General features: G+C 47.6%; 1 protein-coding gene across 1 annotated transcript in view; it reads left to right on the top strand.

Annotated features, from left to right (window-relative positions):
- LOC106742230 (neurotrimin-like) overlaps window positions 1-23,628 on the top strand; it is a 158,865-nt gene that overhangs the window by 107,579 nt on the left and 27,658 nt on the right. The window contains exon 3 of the mRNA XM_014614975.1: window positions 4,372-4,579. Within this exon, the coding sequence (XP_014470461.1) occupies window positions 4,372-4,579 (208 nt within the window). The remainder of the gene's footprint in view (window positions 1-4,371; window positions 4,580-23,628) is intronic.

Below are 23,628 nucleotides of genomic sequence, written 5' to 3'. Positions count from 1 at the left end.
CCGCGCAGAACCGCGCTGTTCACCGGGCCCTTTGTTTGACGTTTACGCGCGACGACCCGAAAGTTTTCATTAGGCACGCTCTCCTGCACGTCTTCCCGCGAGAAACGGAGGGAACACCTGCGAAATCTATTCCGCTAATTTACGGGAATAATTCCGAAATTTCGACGCTCCCGGATTAGAGGAAGATTTCGCTAGAATTCGCGCTATTTCTTTTCCATCAAACTCTCATCGTCGTTCGAAGTTTCTCGGTGGCGAGATTCCTCCACTCTTCCCTATCGTGCGCAATGCGAAAGACAAGAGTGTTTGAGAAAAAATTTCGTGTGTCTTTGAAATATCTTAGTTGCGATATTAATGATCTTTATCAGCGCGAGTGGGACGCGATTTAAATCAGGCGGTGCAGGCGGGAGGGTTCTTTTGCAAACAACGGGACAACTCTCTCGCGGGCTTTGCGCGATTTTCCGCCCGAGGGGTTTGTGAAATCGCGCGGCCGTCTCTAATCAAAGGTCCTCGCCTGCTGGCGCTGATTTAAAGCGGGTTTTCTGACGCGGTCTGAATACCGCCGGCGTGGAAATATACGATCCAAGATGGACTTCTCGTGTAAAGTCGTAAAAGTCGTATATGCGCCTTTCCGAACTGTCGTCGTTCTCGTCTTCGTCGCTGCAGCCGCCGCCGTCGTCACCGGCCGGCCATTCGCGACGCGCATACACGATCCTCGAAAATTAATCTTACGAGTCTAGTTTAATCTCGGCTTTCGCAACGAGTCTAATCCCCGACTACCGGCGCGAACCTACCGTAAGATCGTGGTCTCTCGCTCGCAGGGATGAAGTTGCTCGAAATCACTACTTGCGCCCCTGTCAAAAAGTTCGGCGAAGAAGCGAGCGAGCGAGCCGCAGGTAGAAAGACGACGATGAGTGGGAGAAGGAGGAGGCCGGAAATTGAGCCGAATGTTTCCGTGGGATACGTCGCGGATGTCGGGAAAGTCGGGAGAGCTGTCGGATACGGCCTGTGTGTACGAACACTCAGTGGGTTTCTCCGGGATTGTGTCGGAAGCTGCGCCGTTAACGGCGCGATTGGCGCGTCTCGCGCGAAAGAAGAGAATATCGGCCGGGATGTAATTGCGAAATGATTCTCGCTTGGAGGAGTTTGTATCGCATCGAGTAACCTCCCTCCTTCCCCACTCTCTTCTCGTTATCAGATCCAAGAGCAATTAACGCGTCTCTCTCTCTCTCTCGTTCTCGGGGGAGAGCGCGAGGAATTTACGCGCTACGCGTTTCCGCCGTTTGCACCGTTGATGTCGCGAGAAGTCGCGAAATTCGCGCGGAAAAAGGTCCCCGCGTGACACATAGTCGCCGACGCGGGCCGGGTTCTCCGAGTCTCCGTAAATTACAGAAACTCGCGATGGCTCGCAGCCGTAAATACTTGGTTATCATAGTTGGCGGAAGCACGACGGGGCATTATACCTGCATTCACGTTCATCGTGGTCAGAGATGGCGGCACCGCTGGACAGGGCGCTCAACGTTTCCATTCATCGGTGTGGATATCAAATGCAATAGTTCATGGCGGTGTTTCCGACTAGGTGGTCGACCAGTCCTCGACCTCTACCTCTCCTAATCCAACCACCCAGCGTTTCACACCGGCCCCTGGCAGATTTACAGGCGCCTGGCTTGATATCTGCATCCGAGAGTCCCCCCGCGGTAGACGCACGTGTTCCGGATCTCCTCTCGCTTTCCCCCCCCTCTCTCTCTCTCTCTCTATGCGGTACTCTCCGTACTTTCCGTCACACCGGTGACTTCGCGACTGCGTCATTTCGGATAATTACTCGAGTAATCGACGCGGTCGAATGCGGGATTAAAGGTCGAGAGAGAGAGAGAGTTGAGAGACAGCTCGGTAATCAAGCTCTGCGCCGTCCTCTCGTCGTTCTCGAGATTAACGTGATACATCAGTCGGCTACTAACTCCGTGTTCCTTCTCCGCTTCTTTTTTTCCAACTATTTACTTTGGTCTCGTACTTTCGGATGTACTTTGACGCGGTTGATTCCTCACGAGACCACCACCGCCGCCGATTACGCCGGCGCTGAACGATGCTTTTAAGAATCGTTCGGAGGAGCACGCCGCGGGCGTTATTTTTTCACGAGAGAGAGAGAGAGAGAGAGAGAGAGAGAACTGTAATTCTCATTTCTCCTGTTACACTCTCCGACCCCGGTGAGATATCACTCTCCATTCAGCCGCCATCGTCCGTATATCAGCCGCATAAGCTGCTAAATAAAACAGAGCGCGGCCCGTGCCCTATAAAGCGTTAATATCAGAGCGCGCTATGGCGGCGTCAAGTCTCCGTTGTGTAACCTTTGTCTCCAGCTTTCGCGAAGGAGAAGCGTCCACTTGTTAAAGCGGTGATCGCGAATGGACGAGCGAGCGAGCGTCTCTCGGCAATGGGCGAATCCGCGACTCGTGAACGAGCAGTTGGATTTCATCGCGCACGTACGGCAAATCGAATTGTTAAGAAAAATCTGATCCCACGCTCGAAAAGTCCAGTCAGCAAGCATGGCAGCAGCAGAGAGAGAGAGAACTATTCACACGAGAACGAGCTTGCTGCATTTGCCGGCTCGTGCGTTTGTAACTTCTTGTCCGCCTTTCGCGAACACACACGTAACGCTGGGAGAGCGATGCGTACAGCGGCGCACGTTCGCGGTGTAACATTTGCACGCCCGCAGCGCGCGCGTGCATCCTCCCTATCTTCAAAGGCACGGAATAATGGAATTGCTATTTCGGTGCGCAAACATTTATTCCCGGATACCGTTCGCGTTATAATTTCTGGAGTGACATGTCTGTGATATCCCGTGCCCAGAGGCCCTGCCTCGCGTCGAGATAGCTGATGATCGCTTTAAAGAACACCGGAAGTCCGCCCTTCTCTCTCTCTCTCTCTCTCTCTCTCGTGATGCGCCACAAAGAAAAAGGCCGATCGCGTAATCGAACCGCGTTACGCTCGAAGGAATTGCGCGGGCGCGCGGTAAACGGTGGAGAAACGTCGGAGGAATGTCGAGAACGCCTCGTCGATTTGTTTAACGTCAATAATGCCCGTCTCTCGGGCTCCGCTGCTTTACGGGCGCGGACATCGCGGTGGGTAGCGTGAAAATAAAAAGAGCGCAGAGGCGAACCTTTCTCAACCAATTCGCCGCTCGAGGCGTCTTCGTAAAAAATCCAACGGCGACGGTGTGTGTTTGATCGATGACGCGAGTGTACCTTCCTTAGAACTTCGGCTCGCTCGCTATAATCCGAACCACGCGCGCGCGACTTTCTGTCACTTATACGTAATTTCCTTAACGCCACAGTATTCGCGGTTTGATACACACACGTACACGGGCGCGTAACCCAGTCGCAAATTACTATAAATTACTTCATCGACTGCCGGGCGCGAACAATATGCAACAAACTAGCGGCAATTATCTGCGAAACTTCGTTATACGGTACGCGGCGCGAATAACTCGCGAATAAAAGAACATTAAACTGTTGGAATAATATAATAACGGAACGGCCGGATGATCCCGCGGCGTTTTACTTCTCCGACGGAGAGACCGCGCTGTGAAAAATTATAATTGATATGGACGGACCGGAAACCGAGGGGGAATAATCCGAAGGCGAACGCTGGAGAAAGGTAGACGGCGGGAAAAGAATCGCTGGTCCGTTGAGCTGGAATACAAAAGTCGGCTGGAGACTTATGAATTAAAGCGAGGATGTCGGTCTCGACCGCACGTCTCATGGAAAGAGAGAGAGAGAGAGAAAGAGGCAGTTTTTCTTTCCCTTAATGAGAATGCGCGTCTCGAATATTTATTATTAATTCCGCGATTAACAACTTGCGTCACACTGTGCAAAATGTATATACCGCACTATTCTCTCTCTTAATTGGGGCATTGTTTATATATACATGTACATTTTAGGACGCCCTTTTTGAATAAGTAAAACGCTGCTAATTAAATTCATGTAAAATTCAGACCGGTCAAATCTCCCGAGGGGATGGAGGTTTTCTTCAGTGTCTTGGGGAAATAAATCATCCGATACCATTTATATTAGACATTACTTAGAAATAACGTTAAGATTCGCGAAAACTACCGAAAATAAGAGGTCCGTAAAAATTGATATCTATGATAGAGTGAATTGACACAATTATGTCTAATCTAACAAATAGCGTGTCACAAAAACTTTGCAAAAATAATCGAGCTATTTTCCACGTTAATATCCATCTCCTTAACGTGCATGTAATATGTGATAATAATCATGAAATGATTGAATTGATCCTCGATCGACCAGTGGTCCTCGATGAGAACTTTCAAATGCGCAGCACCGTTATATAAATACACGCGACTTTGATTTGCAGGTGGCCTGGTTGCGCGTCGACACGCAGACCATCTTGACGATAGCGAACCACGTGATCACAAAGAATCACAGGATCGCGGTCTCCCATAGCGACCATCGGACGTGGTTCCTTCACATACGGGAGGTGCGGCAAGCCGATCGGGGCTGGTACATGTGCCAGATAAACACGGACCCCATGAAAAGCCAGATCGGTTATCTGCAGGTAGTCGGTGAGTAAGGCTATGTATTTCTCGTTAACAAGGATCGCTGCGGTTATTCCGATCATTTTTACTTGCCGTTCTCGCGGCAAGTGCGTGTAATGCGCGTAACGCCGTACTTGAAATAAAGACGCCTCGATTTCCACTCGATATTAGTTCCCGCTCGCCACTGCGCCCTCGAATCGATGAGGGCTGCTGGATATTCAATTAGCGCTACAAGAAGCCAATAACGCGGCGTGCCGTCGAATGCGCGCGTACGGCGATGTTACATCCCAATGCGCGGGAATAACGCGCGATCGTCGGAAAGGTGTAGAGCGGCGGAATCACAAACCCGCCAAACCGATGCGAACTTTCGACCGGGGCACGAGTTAGTCCGCGGGCCCTGCAACTTACAAAGTGGCTCTTGCCGCAGTTCGAAGACTGCGCGAGTACTCACGAACTGCAAAGCTTCGGTCGTATATCGCTGCTCGAATGCACTCGCGAGTAGATTATATAGAATGCTAATAGGAGCGCTTTCATCGGTTCCTTCGTTAAAGAGACTTCGTTTCGGGCTCTGCGCGACTCCCTTCCTCCTCCTCCTCCACCACCTCCTCCTCCATCTTTCCCTCTCTCTAGCTGTGTCATAATTTGCTCTCTCTCTCTCTCTCTCTCTCACACAGTTTTCCCTCTTTTCCCTTTTTCACGTGAAAACTTTCTCAACCAGTCGTTTCGCTATGTCCTTCCACGCTAATGATGAAATCTGCTATCGTCAGACCTCTCGCTATTTATACTAAAGTCCATGTTAAGGTTTGAATACACCGGGCTTAATCCTTGCGCACCCACCGTGCCCGGGTAAAGTGGCAATTTCCATAGATAATGTTACTCGTAATTGTACGGAAATAGGATGATGCGTCGGAGATATGCGATTGCGGTTGTGTGTAGATGCACGATCGTGTAGGATGCACACGAGTCGGAGCTCGGCTACGCGCATTAAGCAGCGTAGATTCCGTCGTTGTAATATTGAGTGATGCGGCAACGTGTTCGTTTCTTACATTCGAGATAGGCGAGATAGACGAAATTGTTCGAGACGCGATTTCACGAAATTTTCATCAATTTACGATCCGTCGGAGAGGAGGAAGAGAAAAGGAGATAGAGTGTAAGATATTAGCTTTACGTTTCGCAAGGCGGGAAGGAAAATTCATAGCGTATCATCGGATATTATAGCAAAGCACATCGTAGTTACCGAAGCGAAATGTAAGAAGTATCCGTGCTCTTTTCTCGAGAGGGATTCCCTTATCAGCGATGCGGACGATTCAAAACTCATTATTTCTTGAATCTTTTCGTTGTGCTTCAAAGTCGGCGATGTCGGCAGCGATAGATATCCCTCTCCGAGATTCCCACGTGCACAAACTGTACTTTCTTTAATGGGCTCTCGATACCCGTCCGCGGATATATTCGTTTATTTGCGTATCCGTTCACCGGTCATGATAATTAAACGTTACAATAACGATATCGCGTCGAATCGGAAAGCGGCGGAGCGAGCGCCGGAGGAATCGATCGCGAATACAATTACCAGGATTTATACGAAATTTATACGAAACGTATCGTGGATTCCGAGTTGAAATTTCAGTTCTACATTAAGTCTTCAGAGGTTTTCTATTGTTCGAAAAGTTTTCTATCGGTGCTCTTTTTGATGTCACAAATGGAAAGTTACTTCCGTTTTCTTCACTAGAATGCTTATGTAGAATTTAAAATTTCCTCCCGGAAAGTTTAAATTCGCGTTGCAGTTTTTAAGTATTATTAATACTCCTTTGATGCTGAAAATGGGGAGGTATTTTCGTTTTTTCCACTTTTTCTCCGCTTGAAAACTTAGTGTAGAAATAAGTAGACTTCCCGACTAGAAATTTACTCCATGGTTCAGTTCGCGGGTTGATCTTAACTGATTGTTGGGCCCATTTAAGGTGCTATCGGATCCTAAGAAGTCGTGTAATGCTGCGTGATAATCAAGACTTTAATCAAAATTCATTATAATGTCCTCATCAGATTATGTTGTTGAATCTCTACCACGTTTTACTTTAGATAACAGAAAGGATTATGATTAGATTCCAATTTATAAAAAGCAGAAAGTGCTAAACTAATGAACAATATCTACAAAATATAAATCGAGAAACAGATACTGTTAGAATAGGACGATTTTCGACTTTAATAATGCAAGTAATATATATAGAAGCAGAGAAATCATTTGCATTATCAAAGTCGAAAATCGTCCGATTTTAATATTTATTTTTCGATTGTACATGTGCGGAATGTTTGAAACTTTTTACCAAGCCAAAAGTCAATTGGAGCAAAATAAACGGAAAGGTCAGGTACTATTTTGAAAAATTCACATTAATTATTTAACAATTGCAAAATGGTATATAATAATTGTACTGTTCAGTTTAACCCATATCTACACACAATGAATGTATCGAAAATTTTCAGATGCCCTACATGCAACAAATTAAAAAAATGTCAATGAGTGATAATAAAATTTTATATAAAATATATGTATATTTATTACAAAACTTTTTATAATTTGAAATTAAAGAAGTAGCAAGTATTTTTATTAAAAAAAAAAATGATAAAAGTAAAATTTTTATCAATCAAACTTGCTATATTGTAAGTTTGCTACAAAAAGTCCGTATTAGAAACTGATAATGCAAGTCATAATAAGTTTGCGGAAAGGACTTGATCAATAAGATTTTACCGGTAGATTTTTTCAGTGCATAATTAAGGTTATTACAGTAAGATCACTTCGCCTAGTTTAGAACCTTGTGCTCAGTGTCACGTAAACCCGATGACAATTTCTATTCGTGTTAATGCAGGACTAAAATTTCGGAATATTACGCCGTATCGTATCGCATACCGTACGTCGTGCCGGACGGATTTCAGGATGCTCGTTTTCCGCATGCCCTCTCGGAGGAACCACTCTGGTCTCTCTTTCTCTCTCGGTCCGGCTGCTGGTCGCGACGTAGGGCTCGTTGCGCCGCGTTTGTTGTATACTTTACGGCGTTCCGGCTCGGTCTTCCGCCGTTCGTACCGAAATCAAATTGGCATTCTCGAGATACGGCCAGGCTCTCGCATCCCATCTGTAGCAATCTAATCCCGTGCGCCTGGGCTTTGCTGCTGCTCGAGCCGGCGCGCGCCAGGACGACCTGACCTGACCCTCTTTCCCAGGTTCAGAGCGATGAGGCGCCTTCCTCGCCGCGTACAGCGCGGCCGGCTACTTACGGAACTTGGTCTCCCTCGTGAGATCATTTCGCATCCCCTCACGGCCCTCCCGTCCCTCTCTCCGGCGAGCGTACGCCGCCGTCGTCGTCGCACGCTTTCTATTTTAACGGCGTTCGCGCGCAGCTCGTGGGAGTGCTACGTCGTCGCGGTCGTCGCTTAAGAAATCTTCTCGCCCGTGCAGGTAGGCCGCCCGAGAGAGGACGGGTAGATCGCGAACCCTTCGGGAACTCGCCTTTATGCGAGCGAAGAGCGCTTCTGGTTGTAAATAGCACGCTGTGTTCAGCGGGGCATACGGAACGAATGGCCTCCGGAAGAAGCATCGAGTTCGCGCCGTCTCTCCCGGTGATCTTTATTTCACCATCCTTGCTCTCCTCGCGACACGCCTATTCGCTCGTATCGCTCGAGCGAAATCGATATCCGATGTACAATATTCTCAATTATACGATTCTCTATAATTATCACCGCCATTTCGGTATATACGTATATATCAGAAGTTACGAAGCAGTGCATATTCATTAATCATATTCAGGTCAGCTTTTAGAGGAAACCTCAAATACACTTGAGAAATCTTCCCGCGTGTGGGAAAGAGAGTGGCTGACAGCGCTTCGTGGGTGGAAACCGATTTTCGGTGCAAATGATTCTCTGTATAATTAGAGGCTTTAGCTTCGAGGTGGCAAATCATTTCAACCTCTTGTTAAAATTAAAATGTAAGGCGTTTATTTGTAATAGTAATTTATAACACACTTTCGGCACTAATGATATATGTTGAAACAAGAGCCAAATTAAAAACTGAATAATTTGCGCAGCTATATATACATGTATCCGCACTTTTTGAATATTTCATTCCTTTTGCATAATCGCGCGAGAAATCAGATAAATAAGCTAAACTTTTATAGATATCGGAAGTTAAAAAGGTCTCATTATTAACTTTTAATACTCTGCATCCGTTAAAAGTGAAACAATAGTGCTTTATAATCAATTCAAGCCGCTTTTTTCCGCTTCGATTCAAAAACAATCGATATTTCCCATCAGGATAATCTAATTGTACCAACTGATCTTTATTTGGAAGAGGAACGCGTACCTAACGTGCGAAATTCTTGAGGACCGTCTACAATAGTAAAATATGCAGTAAGCTAATTGATCAATCGGACTCATAGATTCTGAAAATAAATCAACCGTGGTCGGCCAATTAGTTTACTGCTTACACCTTATTACATACTTTACGGCTGTTGTAGACGGTCCTTAAGCTTTCGCGTTCTCAATCGCTGGGCCCTGCCGGTGCCACGGAGTATCAATGGGCACTTGTTAGTAAACAACACGTGGGAGCGTGACAGTGTTACGTCGCGGACCTATCCCCACTTCCGCGAACGGGCCGCCGGTCACGTGGTGGGGGGACCACGTGGCGCAGACTGACGTTCGAGCGGACCGAAGGCAGTAACTCGCAAAGGAATCTACTCGGCGCAGCCGCGTCTATGTCGGTATTCTGTCGCCGACTCGAATATTGGGACTAATTCGGGACGTTCTGGAAAGTGCGACGCTCCTTTTTCACTCGTGATAGAGTCGACGCTTCTTCCCTTCGTCTTTACCGTCGTGATAATAATCAGGTCAGTTATTCCTGTGTATCGAAGCGATAAAATAACTTAAAAAGATTTCCTCGTGAATTATTCGCATGTTTTGAAACTATGGTGGATGAATAGTTTAACGCTCTGCCAATATTTCTTCTCGCATTTTTACCCGATGGCTTCTCGCCACCGCTGACGATGATTTTGCAATGCAATAAAGAACAGCGAAATTGCACCGCGCGATTTTGTCGAATTTGTCGACTGCTACGAATTGATTGATCGTTGAGAGGATCTTAATCGCGCATTATTGAACTTTCTATACGGTCTACACGGACGTCGATAATGCGGCTCGTCGGAGAATGTTTTCGGATCTCAATTATTGGATTCTGGCAAAGTTCTCATTAATGCGCGCGTGTACGTGCACGCGTACGCGACACACGCGTGCCCCAGACATTCACCGACGCGCGCGGTATTGTGCGCGGGGTAATCCGGCAACTCGCGGGCAAATCTAATCTCTATCTGCAATGTCGCGGACGAGATCTTTCGGGATATCGAATTTACGTCATCTTCCGTCGAGACGTTATTATTGTTCTATCGATGGCGGTGGTAGATAGTCTGCGGGCTTAAAACATCGATGCCGCTCGGAAGAGTTCGCGAGTGTATTAAAAATATAATATCTTTGAGTACGGTATGTACGTATATAAGTCGCTGTACGATTTTCGTTCGAGACGTATCCCGAATCGAAATTCCAGCTTTCTGTTAAACCTTTGATTCTACAACACAGTAGGAGTTAAGGTAGCAGAACGGATTCAATTTAATTTTAATTATATATTTTACTCTTCCCTTGACCTTGATCATATCTTAAATTAGGTTGCTCAAGGTGGCGTTAAAATGAAATCTGTAGAATTAAAAGTCCAAAAGAGAAGTTAGCAGCGAGTGTCAGCATCGTTAAAGCAGGTTTTTATTAATCTATAGACCATCTAAAATAGGCGTAAACTATCCTTGAGAACGTCAAGCAGCATCAAGATTTCGATTCGGGATTTCCCGTCGAACAAGTGCAAACGATTGAACAAAAAGCACATCACGTAGAGACAGTTACGAATGAAGCAATTTCTGCCATCCATTGCCGTAAAAATTGCGCTTAACATGCAGTCAGGGTGTACGGGACCTCGGCAAAAGGGGAAGCGTGTTGAGTGGTGAAAGAGAGAGGGAGGGAGGGAGGGAGGGAGAGAGAAGGAGGAAAGAGGAGCGCGCGGGTTCACGAAGGAAGAGAAAAAATGAAGAACGAGAGTGTCGTGCACTCGCGAGGGGCCACACGACTTTTCATTTCCGAGAAGGGTTGTAAAGATTGCTCGCGTGCAACCTCCCCTCTCGCATACACACACACACACACACGTTGTTCTCCGTCAAACTCGCAGCCGTATTACCGCCATAATAATAAGGTTAATGCCTTGCAAATTAAGCGGACGCGAAAGACCTTTCGCGTGGTTTTATGCCCATTTTAGTGCCGATGCCTGATCTTTGTCGTCGAGCCGGCAATTATCGCGATAACGCGCCGAAACGATCTTTCTCTCTCTCGCGGCTCTCATCGAGCGAGAGATCCGACAGAATTGCGTTTCGGATTACGGTAAGCTACCGCAACGAGTCATCGATACGCCGATAAGCGGCGTTCGAAAACTTCTCGGGGGCGCGGACGCAGATGAGAGAGGCGAGAAGAGAGAAACGCGCGGTTGTTGCATCGCGAGACGTCATCTATCGAGTGCTTAAATTCGCTCGTTCGAAATGCGCGCAGAGTTTCGCCGCCGTCGAGGATCCTATCGAGTTCCATGGCTAATTACGATGGACGGAAGGGTGGAGGAGAAACCCTATTGGCGCGTATCGGGAAGAAAACAGATCGAGAGATTCGCATTCGTCGCGAATGCACCCTTGATCTCTGTTAACGGCATCCTATTATATCCGACGAGAGACGGCGCAAGAGCCTGTTTGTTTTAATGAAATTTCGACTTTCCTTATAATTCGCGCAGCGACGCAGAGGGAGAAANGGGGGGGGGGGGGGGGGGGTTTCTAGCTCCTCTCCGTCTTAATGCAGTTGCCAACTTCAGATAATTAGCTCGGCAAGGTAAACAAGAGCGTCCGATCGATCGTTAGAGGGGGGAAGGGAAGGAGGCGCCGTTGCAGAAGATCGAACGAAATGCTTATTAAAAGTTGCACATTATTGTCACTTCCATTAGGCCGGCTCAGGGCCAAGCAGGGCGGCTCGAACGAGTAATCCGCGAATACCGTGGAGACTCGATGGGAAGGATCGATAGTTGCTTCTCTCTCGCGTCACTAGCGTCAGACGACGACGGCGATCGTAAATCACCAAACGCGGCCCGTCCCGGTGGGGCCTCGCGCGAGAGAGCCCGTTCGGCCGGTACATAAGTGAGGGTTTGCTTGGTCATGATTCTTTTATATGTCAACTCCGACTCCGCGATCCGCCAATTAAGCCCGTTCGCGCGTTAGAGGAGACGATCTTCGCGGAATGGCAGGACGTCACCGTTGCTATCGGCTCGCATCCGGCACGGTCATTGTCAGGACGTCCACGTCACGTTGATGCCAGCCGCCGATATATAGACATAATACATGATATCCTGAGGGATCTTGACAGGTCGTGAGAAGCTACGGCCGACTGTGTGCCAGTTTTGGTTTAATTGAGGTGACTAACTGGCTCCTATAATTCAGGTGCGCCGCATTACGGTGTAACGCACGCGAGTGTGTCGCGTCGTCGGCTCTTACGTCGCGCGCCACTTCCGATTGACCGTGCGCGTAACGCCAAGTGTATTAATCTTTCTCGCCTAACGTGGCGGGAAAACCGTCGACACGCGAGGAAGGGAGCGAGCGGCCAACGAGAATCGACAGTGGTCGATCGGCGATGCATGCGAAATTACATCGAGCGCTCGACGGCGGACGCCAGAAAGACCGTGCGAGCTCCGCCGAAGGGAAGAAAAGTTATTCAACTTGATCTCCGCGCTACACGCCGAAGAAATTCAGCCATGTGTGCGGTTCATCGTGTGCGTTCACGGTGTATATATATATATATATGTATGCGACGCCAGTTTTTCAAGGGGGTCGGATCGCAATTTTCGGAGCGCTCGTGCGTGCTTTTTTAAGTCTCTCACGCCGTATAAACGTGAAAGGATATACTTCTAAATTCGGCTGCGGCCGTAGCCTACTTGGCCGGCGCGCAACTTTGCAACTTTTCGCAGCACGCTTTGCAAGTCCATTTCCGTTTTCCCCGATGCCTTTATCCGGTATCTTTATCCGCGCGGGCAAAGCACAAAGCGGAACGGCGAGAGCTGCAGTTTCGCACACGCGCCCGGTTACTTTTTCGCAAATATCACGCGCACGAGAGGAGATATCGCGCATGTAACATTTATTATTACAAATACGCAATCGACAGAGCGCGATCGTTCTCATTGTAGTAATCAAAGCTTTATGGTGGATCCGCGTTCATGTGAAATTTTCATTAATTATATCGATATTTCGCTGCATAGTCGAACGGCGGGCGGAACGTGCGCGCGATATATTTTCATTTCGCACGCATCCTACAACCAATTTCAGCTACAGCCGCCGATATCGGGCTATAACTGCGGCTCGAAACGTATGATTTTATCGTTCAACATAAATAATTTATTTCTGCGAAAGAGAGGAATATCGCGCGCGAAAAATCAACAGGACGCGATCATCGGCCGACGAGTCGGCGGATGGATCAGGGAAAAAGCGCGGATTGTTGAAATTCGAGAAAAACAAGAGTCGACTGGGAAGAGAGGGGTTTCTCCGAAGGATCGAACAAACAATCCCGAAATCTCTCTCGTAATAACGTAATCACGAGATGAATGTCCGCGGGGATTCGGCCGAGCCTGATTCCGCGCGGAGAATTGAATGGAAGAGGGTCTCTCTCCCCGCGATAGACTCTGTGCGCGCTCGCGAAATAAACGAGGAATAAGATCGTTACTTTGCGGGTGGTAGCCCTCCCTCTCGCCCGCCTGCCTTCCTTCTTGCTTCCCGTTGCGCGATCAGGCCGGCCCCGAGTGTACAGAGGTTTTACGCTGGATTTACGACGCGCGATATTTGCACCTTTCAAACGGCCAATTCGCAGTCCCTCGTCGTCGATTACGCTCGTCGAGAACGCCGCGGATCGGAGGTCGCCGGATTCGAGTGCATTTCGCGATATTAGAAGCGCGGTAACAGCGGCTCTCCTTCTCCCGTAGCGTCGGGCCAATGACGCGGAACGCAATGTTTTGCATTCTGCCCGCACAAGGTGACCGTCGGGGCGAAATCGGAGCTATGCCCGGTCAGGCGTTCTCTCTCTCGGGACGCGCGCGGATTCTCCCTCGGGGATATTTCCATGCGCGCGCTCGCACGCGCCTATCACACGCCGGTATCGTGGTTACGACACGGGAAATCGAGGGAAATCGGGAAAAACTTACGAAACGAATTATAACTGGTTAAATATTAGTTTTAACGTGATGCGCTCGAAAGCACGTAACTATGCAAAATGGTATTTTGGATTCAGAACACCGGCACCTTCTCTCTCTCTTCTCGCTTTCTCGCTCTTCCGACGCGTTTTCCATTAGCATCCCGAGTGCATAAACCACATGGCGGAATTAGATCATACTTTTCTTTCACGATGAAGAAAGCAGGTAATTTAGTCCGTATAATACTTGGTAAACGCATTCCATCCCAACAAGAATACAAGCTGCGCCATTTTGACGACTGCAACGAATTTGTTCGCGCTCTCTTCTCCGAGATTCGCTTGATTTGATTAATAATACGCGCATTCAGCTTCCTTCGGCGTTCTTGATCCTCGTTCGTGCGCAGCTTCGCTAGTTTCCCCGTCGCTTATGAATACAACAAGCGGCTCGCGGAATTTTCTTGCGCGGGCCATTCCCGCGCGATAAATCGCGAAACGCGACCGCACGAAACGTAACGTGGTACGCTGCCGCCCAACGTCTCAAAGGGTTTCGCGACAATGGAGTTTCAACCGTGACGTCGGTTTTTATTTTATATTATGCAAGCTCCGCCGGGCTTTCGCGAACGCGGGATAATGCGACCGCGGAATTGCGAAAACGAGCACCGGCGTGCGCGCGCCACGAGATGTGTGCATTAAGAAGCGTCGCGATACGATGAAATATACGAACGAATGCAAAAGTCGCGTAGAATTTAACACCCCGCGGACGCGCGCGCTTAACTGCTATCAATTTAAACTATATTCCGCCGGTTGTATTTACATGAACGTTATATACATAATTCGGAGCAATTGCGGGCGAGATAGTTGCATGCGAATGTAACGTCTCTATTAACTACGGCGAAACTCCGGTATTCTGCATCTGCTTGACCGGTGCAACCGATGTACTTCTCCCGAGTGGGAAGCAAGAGTCAGGCTGCAAAAAAAGAACGGATATTTACTTTCTCGGGAGGGGGGGCATCGGGTAGGCTAACGGACATATCTCCCTCGCACGCAATAATTTGCAAATAATGATAATGAATATTACAGGACAATAAGAGCAAATGCAATTGTTGTGTTTGCTTATATTATAAATTAATAATATAATTAGTAATGTTACAATAATACATGTGGAACGTTTCGACCATTATTGTGGTCATCTTCAGTTAATTTATGCCATTGATGTTTAAAGCGATTGTCGACAGAAATTTAAAAAAATAAATTTTCCAAATTTAACTTCAGTAAAAAGAAAAACAAAGATTTGCAAAAGATAATAAAATTGTTCGAAATATATCAATATTAACGTAAATAAACAAGAAAAACGGAAACTGTTACGCGCGCACGAACACAAATTAAAATTTCTGCCAAGAGCCCCGGCGGTTTGTGCAAACAAATGACAGTAATTTTACACTCCGTGGAACGTAACACGTTAGAAAAAAAAATAGTTTGTTGAAAACGAATGCCCGGAAGATCTCCGTAACCGACAAAGTTCAAGCGAGCGTACTCGACCACAAAGGTAAAAATTCCACAGACGCTCTCAGCGTTCTGTACAAGTTGAGGATAATACTTTTGTACTTTAACGAATGTCCTAGACTAGAAAAAATTACTTGATTAATCATTAGAGCCTGGAAGCTCACCGTCCATTGCAAAGATTGCGCGCACATACGATCATAAATGAATCGACAAATATGTCTTTTCGCTCAGAAATATTCTAAAATCAATAATATTGTTTTGAATATCAATTTATGCTGTCAAGTTGAAATAATAATATAAATGAAGAGATTTAATTGCAAAAATATTTCGCAATTTCACCGAGGTCTCAGAAACTTCTGAGTATACACGCAGGATTAAGATATCACATAATATTATTACTGAAAAAATCGGTAAATCAGAATCATAAATTTATAATAACAATTCTTAGACTTTCGTTTCTTAATAAATATTGAGAGCAAGGTTATTACCGTTACCTATTCGTAAATTAGCTGACCACAATAATGGTCGAAATGTTCCACGTGTACTTTTATAATATTATTAATTACATTATTAATTTATAATACAAGGAAACAACTGCATTTGGCTCTTATTATTATTACTTTTAACTAAAGAGTCTTACATTCTTTACCGAATTTCTGCGAGTAGAGAATTTCAAATCGAGACGGAGATCCTCAATTCTCCATATTTTAATTCGACGTACATTAGGAAGATCTCCCCCTAAATATATGCAGCGACCATCTCTCGAAAGATAACCAACGGTGTACGCTTTCGCATTTGGCGTTTGACGTTGGTCCGCAAGTGCGAAGTGTAACGCATCCGTAAACTTAAATTTAACCATGTCGAGAGAGAGAGAAAGAGAGAGAGAGGAGAGGAGCAGCGGACGGATTCCAAAAGCGCTCGGGGGGTCGAAATCGACTTTCGCGATAAGACCGACGGAGGTAGGGCCGGCTGGAGCGTGGCGGGCCGAATATTCCTTTTTGATGGCCGCCAGCAATTTGATACGGCGATACCTGCTGGCGCTATTTGAGCCGTTTTATGTACCGAGTAAATAAATCCTCGCCACATGGACGTTACCTTCCGCCGCTGCCGTCACGAGGCGCCAGGAACCGACTGATTTCGATTAGGGACCTGGATTGTCCTGCGGATCGTGTGTCCTGGCAAAGTGATCTATTGTTCCGGCGAACTCCGCGCGCCTCGGCCGAACTTTCCGGCGTTTCCGTCCGTGCAACGATACCGGGGACACTTTTATCTTCATTCTTTATCCGCCGCTCCCCCAGCCTCCCCCCACCGACGCCCAGCCGTTACCTTTTTCGCGTGGCCTCTGGCAGATAACAAGATGGCAACGGACCGTGACGACGACGACGAGTATCTCTCTCCCGGCGAGTAAAATTGTCCGGATCTCGTCACGGCACAGGCAGATAGATAGGCGACGGCGGGGAGGAGAGAAGCGCTTCTCGTTATCTTGCAACGCCGCGCTGAGAAGTGGTACCAACAAATACATAATGGAACGTTTCGCTCGCCTCTCACTACCGGCACTCGCGGTTCGTAGTTTGCCGCGTGCAGCGGCGGTACGTTTCCCTTCGAGTGTCAAGGCGCGTGCTCAAAACTACCACTTAGACGATCAATCGACAAATTTTTTTACCACGTTCGGTACGATAGCATCTCGCCTTGTCTCGAAGCTCAGCGCAACCTAGTTGAAAATTTCACGATACAACGAAACGGTGTCGATCCAGCAAAAGATAACTCGCCGGCCTTGTGTCTTTTTCTCTGCATCGGTCTATTAAATTCTTTCTCGCGGCAAACTCTCGTCGTCAAGTGGAAAATAACAGCCTCCAGCCTGATTAAATCACTCGTGACGGGCACATGTAACATTTATGTTTCGATGTGTTGAATATCCCATCACGGATACAGAACTCTTTTAATCCGGAATCCGATAGAGATCGTACCTCGTCCAGCCGGGAAAGTCGAAGAAGCAGGTGCGTGTCCGGTGTATTTGGATTTCATTTATTTAGCGTCATTATATTGAGAAAGAGAGAGAGAGAGAGAGAGAGAGAGATAACGTGGCGCGATAACGGGTTAAGTGTTAATTAAAATCGCTAGCGCTTTTGTATGGTAGATTGGCGTATTCCTGAAAACCGCGATATCAGGATTTTAATGTGTCATACAGCTCCGGGCGGCTTAGCGAAAGCGAAAGAACAATTCGTACGTAGTCCGAAAATGTGTAATAGAGCGCGCCGCGCTATTTCCATTTGAAAGAATTTCCGCGCTCGCATCAGAGAGCCGTGGCCAGAAAATTATCCGTGCGAATTTCTTCACCCCGATAAATCTCGCGAAAAGCGTTGAAAACTATAAATGTCAGGGCTATGAAGAATTGATACATCTATTTTTATTTCCCCTCTGGATATGATATGAATGGCGCGCGCGAGCGATATCCGACGAAAGATATCGCTCGTAACCGATACTTTTGCGCTACGAAATATATTTGTCGACGCTTTTCGCATTTGAATATAATTAGAATTTTATTTTCTACCGCACACCCCGGCGGGTTATTTTTATCGCGCCTTGTAAAACACTTTTACTGCGTGGACAGCCACGTTCGCTACAAATTCCTCGCCGAGTCGCATTCAGATCGTGTGACCGCGAAGTGGTCACTACCGTTTTACTACCGCGCGTGGCATCCCGAAGATTGACGTATCGAAGGGCCAACGTGTCCGGAAGTGTACTCGCGGGTACAAAGATGCGCGCGTAAACTCTCGTCACAATTAACGCCATTCCCTGTGCGCGAGCGTTATTAATTATAGCGGGACCAAATCATATCCGCAATAGTGCCACGAACGATTTAATAATTTAGCCGGCCATAATCGTACCTCCATAATCGTTGATCGTACTATTACTATCGGGTATGGGAACGTTTCGTCGTGCGCAGCCGTGTACTTTCATATCATAATCACAAAGCATACGCGATGACAGAGCTAATATCATCGATTCGATAACGCTCCTAATCCCGGTGTCGGAGCGCTAATAAGTGTGGCCTCATTAGTGTCCATATACATTTATCAATAGGACAATCGTACGGACACGCATAAATTACAATAGTGGCAAATGTTTGTCAGTCCTAAACGGTCTCAGCGGGCCGCAATCAGACGACCATCTTAGGTATTTGACGTCGGATAAGACGAGATCCATCAGAAATTTTCCGGCTGAAGATAGATTTGATTCATCGAATAAAAATATCTTTTTATAAATTGAGCTATATATTAAACCTTTAATTTTGCGACACAGTTGAAGCTAAGATAATAAAATTGACTCAATTCTAATAATATAATTTATTCCTACCTCGACTCCGATGAAATCTTAAATTTCTATTTTTGCTGTTTTGTAGTGTCGAAATAGGTTGTTCAAGAATGGCATTAAAATTCAGTAATATAAGAATATTTATGTTCCATGTTATGTATATTGTTTAAGAATAACATATTTTTTTTATCAAGTGAGAGAAGAAAATATTGAATTAAAAAAACGATATCCAAATTAATAAAACGTTACGTAATTTATTAATTTCACGCAAAAACACACGACGCATATATACGTGTCCGCGCACGTGCGTGCGCATATTTGCACGTGTGTATATGATCGCTGAAGATTAACTCGCCGGTCTACGAATGAAACGCAACGTGACATGAATTATTCAGGAAGCCGCGGCAAGCTTGCACGTGCTAATTAGCCGACAACCTGTCGTCGCGTGAGGTTACTCTTTAAACGGTGCTGCCACGTTTGTTTTGCAAATGCACCAATAAATTCATAAATGACATCGATTAGAGGAATTTTCACGGAGAGCTTTTTTCGATCGCTCCCTATCCCCGTAGCGCAGTCGAGAAAATGTTCTGAATTTTCAAGCAGCGATCGAGCGATCTCGCGGAAGACTAATCCCGAGATCGGCATTTGAATAATCTCGCATTACATTTTCCCTTACATCGAGAGAGCCGAGAAAGAGAGAGAGAGAGAGAGAGAGAGAGAAAGCTCTCGAACAGGTTTACGTTTATCCCGCCGGGGGTTATTAGGCGGCCGATGGGGAATTCTTTCGCTTCGTTCGAAAGTTGCTTTCTTTAATTAAATTCCCCGCAACACATCATTCTTCTTATTTCCATTCGACCCAATTATTCGCGCCGTGCGGTGGGCGAGAAGAAGGGAAGTCAGCCGATGCCGTGAATACGGCGCTGTGGCTGGCTGGCCAGCAGCTCGGCTTCCACTCGCAGTGGAAAAGGCTCGATCCCGCTCAGACTGCGAGGCGCCCGAGCGGCACGCGAATCGCCTTGCATGTCCGCACGTGCTAACGAGTGAGAATAGCTACGCATTAACTCGCGATCAGCTGACGCCGGTGGTCTGTGTCCGTTCGTGTTGCAGATAGCGTTATATCGGAAAAATAAGCGGAGCCCCCCCCCCGGCTTGATCGATAACGTTCTCGCGATTTCCTCACGCCCCCGCGGTCGCTTACGGTCCCCTCTAATTGTGCGCACCCACTTAAATATTGAACACGCATTTTTCCGCGATTTATAGCGAGCGGAGCCACCGTGAAATAAGCTTACCGGACGCGGTAGGCGCGAAGAACAGTTACGCTATTTCATATCGTGCGTGTGTCGGAATCTCCTCCGTATCACGCGCGATTTAACGCATCGCCGCTGTTTGGCAATTATGGTGTGGGTTCGCTCCAAATAAGTGTTGCGGAAGCTCGTGTGAAATTCAACTTTACGCGTGCGAACGCGTCCGCTTTTTCCCGGGAAATGAAGCGCGCGCGCGTTGCGTAACGAGCGAAATGATATTAACCGGGACGGACAATGCAGTTTCAATCAAAATTACTTTGCCTCGCCGTGTGTACTTTCGCGCGTATCGGTTTACAAAATTGTTTATCGCCGGTCGAAACGCCGGGAGTGACTTTATCGTATGTTTTTATCGTCACGGTTATTGCGCGTGGTCGAAATTTTCGAAAGCACGTGGTCGGTCGGGAGTATCGCTACGCGCCTCGCGGAGCGTGAGAACGAGCAAGTTTTTAGCGCTGTTTACCGCGCAAAATTGCGGAAACGCGCGCGAATATTGTCCGCATATTGTCTTTCCTTCCCGATTAACGCGGGCGCATTCTCTCTCTCGGGCCGGCTCGGTGCTCAATTCGATTGCTCGAGCCGGTTGACAGCGACACCGATATCGTTCCCAATCGTCTCCACATCGGCGGGCAACTTTTCCGTGCGATCGATGCGTTAATCCGGCATCAAAAATTTCGTGGCTCAATCACTCGCCGCGATATACCCTTTCAGTTGTCAGTTATACTCCACGCGTCGCTGGCTCGCGAAATTGCAGTCGGAGCTATAACACTCTTTGTGTCGCTGTATATCACGTATACGCGATTCAACTGAGCGATACGCGCCGTACTTAGCCGCATGAGCGCACAATGAGTGCCCGATTATCGCGGTAGATTTGTATTGACGTCGTCTGTGCTTCATTGCGACCAAGAACGCGCTCGGTTGTTTCAACGATTACCGGCGGACGACGGATAAGAAGCGGACGTTCATATCAATATCGAATGTAAATCGCGAACTCGCTGGCTCGCTGATAGGGAAATTCAGTTGAATGTTGCGGGAAGAAAGAGAGAGAGAGAGAGAGAGAGAAAGGAATAAAAACACACGCTGGAGAGAATCTCTCATGTATATTTTCGCGGCCGACTCGGTCGCGGAATACTGTTACCTTGTTTCCTGAAGAGGAACGAAACGAAATCACACGAGCGAATATTAAACGTTTTCTCGAAATTTACGAGAAGGGGAGGAAAGCAGAGACTAGACTAGGTTCCGCCACGTTGCTCGTGCCACTCGGCCATTCTCGAAATTAAAAGCGGAATTCGTCATCGTGTCGTCGTATCGGGAATACAGAACGATTCCTGCGCACACGAATCGCCGAGCGAATGTGCGTTAATCACGCTTAATCTATATGAATTGCTTATGTGCACTCGTTCGATTGAATGGCGCCCCGTACAAAGAAGCACAGAGTTGTTTTACCTCTCATTGGTTATGCAGCAACGTTTCGATCACAATTCCGTTCAACAGTCGTCCGACAATCGCAATCGCGACGGTAATTAATGCACTTAGGTATTTATTTACAATCGCTGTGCCCTACTCGCGCCCCCTCCACCTTCCCGCCGTCCGCTCGTTGCCATTAAAGCTACCGTTAATACTCGTAACAATAAAGCGCATACGCGTCCTCTACGTGGCGCGTTATTCACATAATGCTCATTATTTTCAGCGCGTCGGTTCGCCCTCGCTCTGACGCGCTCGCGGATATCTCGGGCCGTGGGCGCAAAACCGGTAGACGAAATCCCCGAATCCGGTAAAACCCTCTTTGTTCGTACAACACGCTCGGTCCGCTCGGGTACGCGCGAAACGTGTTAATCACACCGGGCTGGCGTCACACGAGAGAGAGTGAGAGAGAATGAGGAGGGGAGGAGTGTCACACGCACTCTCCTCGGCGCCATAAAGGTGAGGTCGCGATCGCTGTGTAAACACATTCACCGGTAGAGAGCCGGTAGTTACATTTTAATCATCTGTTTGCAAAAGCAGGACGTCGCTTTTGTCACGGTGAAAATAAATCCGGACGATTTATTTATAAATCCAATTTGTTATGCTCTGTGCGCTTACGCGTGAGAAAGGGAGAGAGAAAGAGAGGGGAGCGGGGGAATACGCAGCCTGTCCGTCTCTCTCGCATGACAGTTTCAATATTTTTCGAATCGGCGGCGCACGCGTCCCGATTGCGTACCCCGTGGACATGCGTGCCTTCATAAAATATGCCGGGCATTCATTGGTCGGTAACATTTAGCGTTACGAAGCCACGTGGCGCGGTGCAAATTTGTGATCTTTCTATTTCGTCGCGGGATTCGCAAACAAGCCGGTCCGCGCAAACAGCTCGTCCGCTGGTCGATGATTTTCGATGAAACTCGCCACGGTATCATTCACGGTCACATGAAGCTCAAGGTGTACGCGAAGAATTTGTATGTTCTCGCGCGAACGTTGCAATAACGTCGTCCGTTCGCTCGCTCGCTCCGTATGCTTTTCGGATAAAGTTTCCGGAGCGACAGAAATACCGTCGATGATTATCTCGCGGCCAATAACTCCGGCCAGATGATATCGCTTTTGTTTAAATATTCGGGTTCAGCAGTAAGCCAGCTGTTTGCCGAGACCCAATATTGGGTTACTGTTAGCGAATCCTGCGAACCAATCTCTTCTGGCAATCGCGCTACATATCTCCCTGTGGGCGCTTCGATTCGTTGGCGGCAGCAAAGTTGTAAGCTGCATATTTTATCCGTGATAAAGTGCATCGCCGATACTCCTCCTCGCTCAGCTCGTTCTTTCGCTCTCCTTCTCTCTCTCTCTCTCTCTCTCTCTCTCTTTCTTTCTCCTTCGCTCACTCGCAGCTTAGTTCTGTTAAGAACTTACTACCTCCTTCCGCCGAATCTATGTGTATCCCGGAAACGGCGATCTGACAAAAATGAACAACGCCGTTCCTTTTGTACGTTGTTTCCTAACAACTCTTTCTTCCGTCTTCCTCGTGATAAGCGTGAGATAAATAGCGGAGGTAAAATTGCGATTAACGCGTCAAGAGGACCTGCCGATGGCGAATGCATTCGAATCAATCTGTTCCTCGGATGCGACACAGCGAACCACGAATTCGCTTAGTCACATCGCTCTCTTTCTCTCGACGTGGTTTATGATGAGATACGAGGCGCGGATCACCTGGCCGAGCGCGTACACTCTTGGTCGGTCCGAAATAAATTCGAGCAAAACTTTTCTCTCTCTGCCCCGCTGGTCTATTCCCCGGCTGATTTACTAAGACCCGCCCCGATAGCCCTGCAGGCGGCACTCGTTACAACGTCGTTTCCGAGCCTGGAACGAATTCCCAACTTCGCTACGTGGCATGTCGTGTTTCGATGTGGAGCAACTCTCCCCCGTCCGTCCCCCCCACGTCCGGCCGTTCGATTTACGCATCGAAATTAAGCCACGCTCGGCTTGCGGCGCTCGTCCGATGCACTGCACTTTTTTAACCCAACCCCGCCACGCTACTCAACGTCAGTTGCACCGGTAGAAACGACGTTCCACGAAACGAGCGCGCATTGGACGAGGGGTGAGTCCAAGAGAATCCGGCATGGTGGAGGCTGTTACGTGGAGGATGGACGGGATGGGGCCGGATTGATACCTGATACAAGTCTACCTCGCTCTCGAAGATTTTTGCGCCAG

This window comes from Dinoponera quadriceps, unplaced genomic scaffold, assembly GCF_001313825.1.
Source record: "Dinoponera quadriceps isolate SergipeBrazil2010 unplaced genomic scaffold, ASM131382v1 scaffold628, whole genome shotgun sequence".
In the NCBI taxonomy this organism is placed as follows: domain Eukaryota; kingdom Metazoa; phylum Arthropoda; class Insecta; order Hymenoptera; family Formicidae; genus Dinoponera; species Dinoponera quadriceps.
Note: the sequence above shows the minus strand (reverse complement) of the source record. Positions and strands in the feature narration are given on the sequence as shown.